Below are 3,454 nucleotides of genomic sequence, written 5' to 3'. Positions count from 1 at the left end.
CCTGCCCTCGCCTGCGCCCCCGCAGACCGGTAGAGCTGATGCCAAAGCGCCGGGAAGAGACCTCCGACGCCCGAATGGAGACAACAAAGAAGAGTAGCTTTTTCGCTCAGGGGCGGGGCAGGCGCCCTGGCGCCCGCCCCTTTGGTCCTGGGTTCCGCCAATGGCTTCGCGGAGCGGTCATGACTTGCGCGGGCGCACTCCGTCTCTCCCCGCCCCCTTCTATTCCCACCCCCCCCCTTTATCGGCTCTGGGACTCTTAACGCTGCGGCGCTCTGATTTTTTTCCCCTCCCCCTCCTTTTTCTCTCTCTTTCCCCCCCCCCGCGTTGTCTGGCTGCAGCAGAGGCTCAGACAGAAGAAAGGAAGAGGAGGAGGAGGAGGAGGAGAGAGAAAGGAAGGGGGAGGAGAAGGAGGGAGGGGGAGAAGAAAGAAAAAAAACGCTGAGTGGTGGCTGGGAGGGGCTCCTTAAAGAAACGGTGCCATCGCCGGGCATTGTGGCCAGCGAAAAACTCGAGGGGGGGGGGAAGGAAGAAAGCATCGCCGCGCTTCCCTCCATTCTCTCTGCACGCCAACTCCCCTCCCTCCCTCCCTCTCCTCCCCCCCCCGCCGGGCTGGCCAGGAAAAAAAGAGAAAGCTCGGGGTGGGAAAATCGCATGGGGGGTGTTTTCTTGGAAAGCGTCTTATAAACCGGACTGCATTGGAAAAGAAGGAAGGAAGGAAGGAAGGAAGGAAGGAAGGCGGCGATATATATATATATACATATATATTTTTAAGGCGCAAGGAAACCACCGCTGGGGCGAAGACAAACCGAGCGATTCGGGGGAGGCTGCCTGCCTCCAGGATTTGCTCTCCAAGGCAGGCGCGCTCGTGCGCCTCCGCTTTCTTTCCGCGCTGCCGCCGCCGCCGCCGATGAACTGCCCACCCGCCTTATAGCTTCTTCCTTTGTGTCTGATTTTTTTTTTTTTGGTTGTGGTTTTGGGGAGGGGGGGTGCTTCTTTGCCTCCCCCTTCCCTCCTCCTCCCCCCCCGCGCCCCCGCTTCGAGAGCAGAAAGGAAAGGAAGAGGAGGGCGCGATCCCCATACGATCCACCGGGACTACCATGCCCACTTCGTTGTTTGCGGACATGGAGCGGAATGGGAGCGGCGGCGGCGGCGGAGGAGGAGGAAGAGGAGGAGAGACCCTGGATGACCAAAGAGCCCTTCAGATCGCCTTGGATCAACTCTCCCTCCTCGGCTTGGATGGCGACGAGACGGGCTCCCTTTTCGAGAACGAGCCGCGCAAAAAGAGCGTGAACATGACCGAATGCGTCCCGGTGCCCAGCTCGGAACACGTCGCCGAGATCGTGGGCAGGCAAGGTGGGATCGCGCGGATCTCTTTCTTTACTTGGGGAGGGGGGGGTTGTCAGCGCGCGCATCCGTGGGGGGGGGCAGAGGGCAGAAAACCGGAGAGAGTTGAGCGGCAAGTCTTCCGCCACCGCCTCTTCCAGGTTTTGTTCGGCCGGTGGCCGGCTGGAGAGGAAAGCCCCGCTCATCCCTCCCCCCCCGTGGAAAGGAAGGCTCGGCTTGGTGGGCGCGACGCCCCCCCCCCTTTCCCGCGGCTCAGACAAAGAAAAGTGCAGAAATGTGGCGGAGCCAACCTTGGCAGCCAGATGTGTTTTCTGCTCGCCTAGCGGCAAGCAACCTCTTGCTGTTCAAAATCAACTGCACGGGTGTGTGTGTGGGGGGGGGCAGGAACGGGACGCTCCACCCAGCTCGTGGGTTGCTATTGTTATTATTCGGCTCTTGGACACGCGGGGACGGGGCGAGGGGGCTTTCCCTCGCCAGCCACGGCGGGGCTGGGGAGGGCAATCCGCATTGCCAACGGGGTCCCTGCGAGGGAGTTGCGGGGCCAGTGGCCCTTGCGCCTTTTGGGGAGGGGGGGGGACGCGCTTCCGGATGCGGCTCTTAAGCGGTTATTTGTCGGTTCGTTCCTGGTTTTCGAAGGGGCGTGCGAGAGAGCGTGCTGCTGTCCGCGGACCGGTTGCGGGCTCCTCTCGCTCAACGTTGCCGGGCAAAGAGATGGAGCGTGTGTGTGTGGGGGGGGTTTGCTTTTTTTTATTTTTTGCCCCGTTGGTGCTTTCCGCCGAAGCGCCCGTCGGTGGCCAATGGGAATAGCGGCGAGGCGGAGAGAGGGGCGTGTGTAGCTGAGGCTGGTTTCCTCGTTATTGGTACTCTGTGGCTCTCGAGCTGGGGGGGGGGGCAATCGGAGGGACAATAGCTTGGCCGGGTGACAGGTTGCATCGCCGTCCGCGCGTCGACCTCCCCCCCCCCCACCCGAGAAATGGAGGTGTAACTTGCTCTTTCCCCCCCCCCCACCCGTTTCCCCACTCCTCCTCTCCTCCCTCCCTTCCTCCTCCGCCATCCTCCCCTCTCCTCCAGGTTGCAAAATCAAAGCGCTGAGGGCCAAGACCAACACCTACATCAAGACGCCGGTGCGGGGAGAGGAGCCGCTCTTCGTGGTGACGGGCCGGAAGGAGGACGTGGCCATGGCCCGGCGGGAGATCATCTCGGCGGCGGAGCACTTCTCCATGATCCGCGCCTCCCGCAACAAGAGCACCGTCTTGAACGGCGCGGTGCCCAGCCCGCCCAACCTGCCCGGCCAGACCACCATCCAGGTGCGGGTGCCTTACCGGGTGGTGGGCTTGGTGGTGGGCCCCAAAGGAGCCACCATCAAGCGCATCCAGCAGCAGACGCACACCTACATCGTCACGCCCAGCCGGGACAAGGAGCCCGTCTTCGAAGTGACCGGCATGCCGGAGAACGTGGACCGCGCCCGGGAGGAGATCGAAGCGCACATCGCCATGCGGACCGGCGGCCTGGTCGAGCTGACGGACGACAACGACTTCCACGCCAACGGCACCGACGTGGGCTTCGAGCTGGGCGGAGGGGGCGCCGGCAGCCTCTGGAGCAAGCCCACCCCGGCCCCGCCGCCCCCGCCCGCGTCCTCTTCCTCCTCCTCCTCCTCTTCCTCCTCCTCCTCCTCCAGCAGCATCACCCCGACGCCGGTCCGCAAGCCCTTCTGCAGCTACCGCAACGACAGCTCCAGCTCGCTGGGCAGCGCCTCCACCGACTCCTACTTCGGCGGCGGCGGCGGCGCCGCCCGCTTGGCCGATTACAGCCCTCCCAGCCCGGCCTTCCCGCACAGCGGCGGCCCCGCCAGCAACGGCTACGGCAGCAGCAGCATTAGCGGCGGAGGGGGCGTCGTCTACGGGGGCCCCGCGGAAGGCCTGGCCTCGCCCGATTGCGCCGTCGCCGCCGATCTGCCGGCCTTCGATTCCCCGCCGGGCTTCGACCTGGCCCCGGCTCCCCCGCCGCTGATGTGGTCGCAGTACGAGCGCAGCCTGGCTTCGCCCAACCCCGCCGCTTTTCCCGGCTCGGCGCCGCCTCCCCCCACCGCCGCCGCCGCCGCCGCACCTGG

The 3,454-nt window shown here is 64.8% G+C and overlaps 1 protein-coding gene across 1 annotated transcript in view; it reads left to right on the top strand.

The window, feature by feature from the left end:
• Positions 1–625: 625 nt before the first annotated feature.
• Positions 626–3,454, top strand: part of MEX3B (mex-3 RNA binding family member B) — a 3,551-nt gene continuing 722 nt past the window's right edge. The window contains 2 exon segments of the mRNA XM_039359222.1: positions 626–1,353; positions 2,416–3,454. The exon segment at positions 2,416–3,454 is cut by the window's right edge and continues 31 nt beyond it. Coding sequence (XP_039215156.1) covers positions 1,098–1,353; positions 2,416–3,454 — 1,295 coding nt within the window. The 5' untranslated portion in view covers positions 626–1,097.

This window comes from Crotalus tigris, unplaced genomic scaffold (genome assembly GCF_016545835.1).
Source record: "Crotalus tigris isolate CLP2741 ecotype Arizona unplaced genomic scaffold, ASM1654583v1 scf7180000019068.10715455, whole genome shotgun sequence".
Lineage (NCBI taxonomy): Eukaryota > Metazoa > Chordata > Lepidosauria > Squamata > Viperidae > Crotalus > Crotalus tigris.
This window is presented reverse-complemented; position numbering and strand designations above follow the sequence as displayed.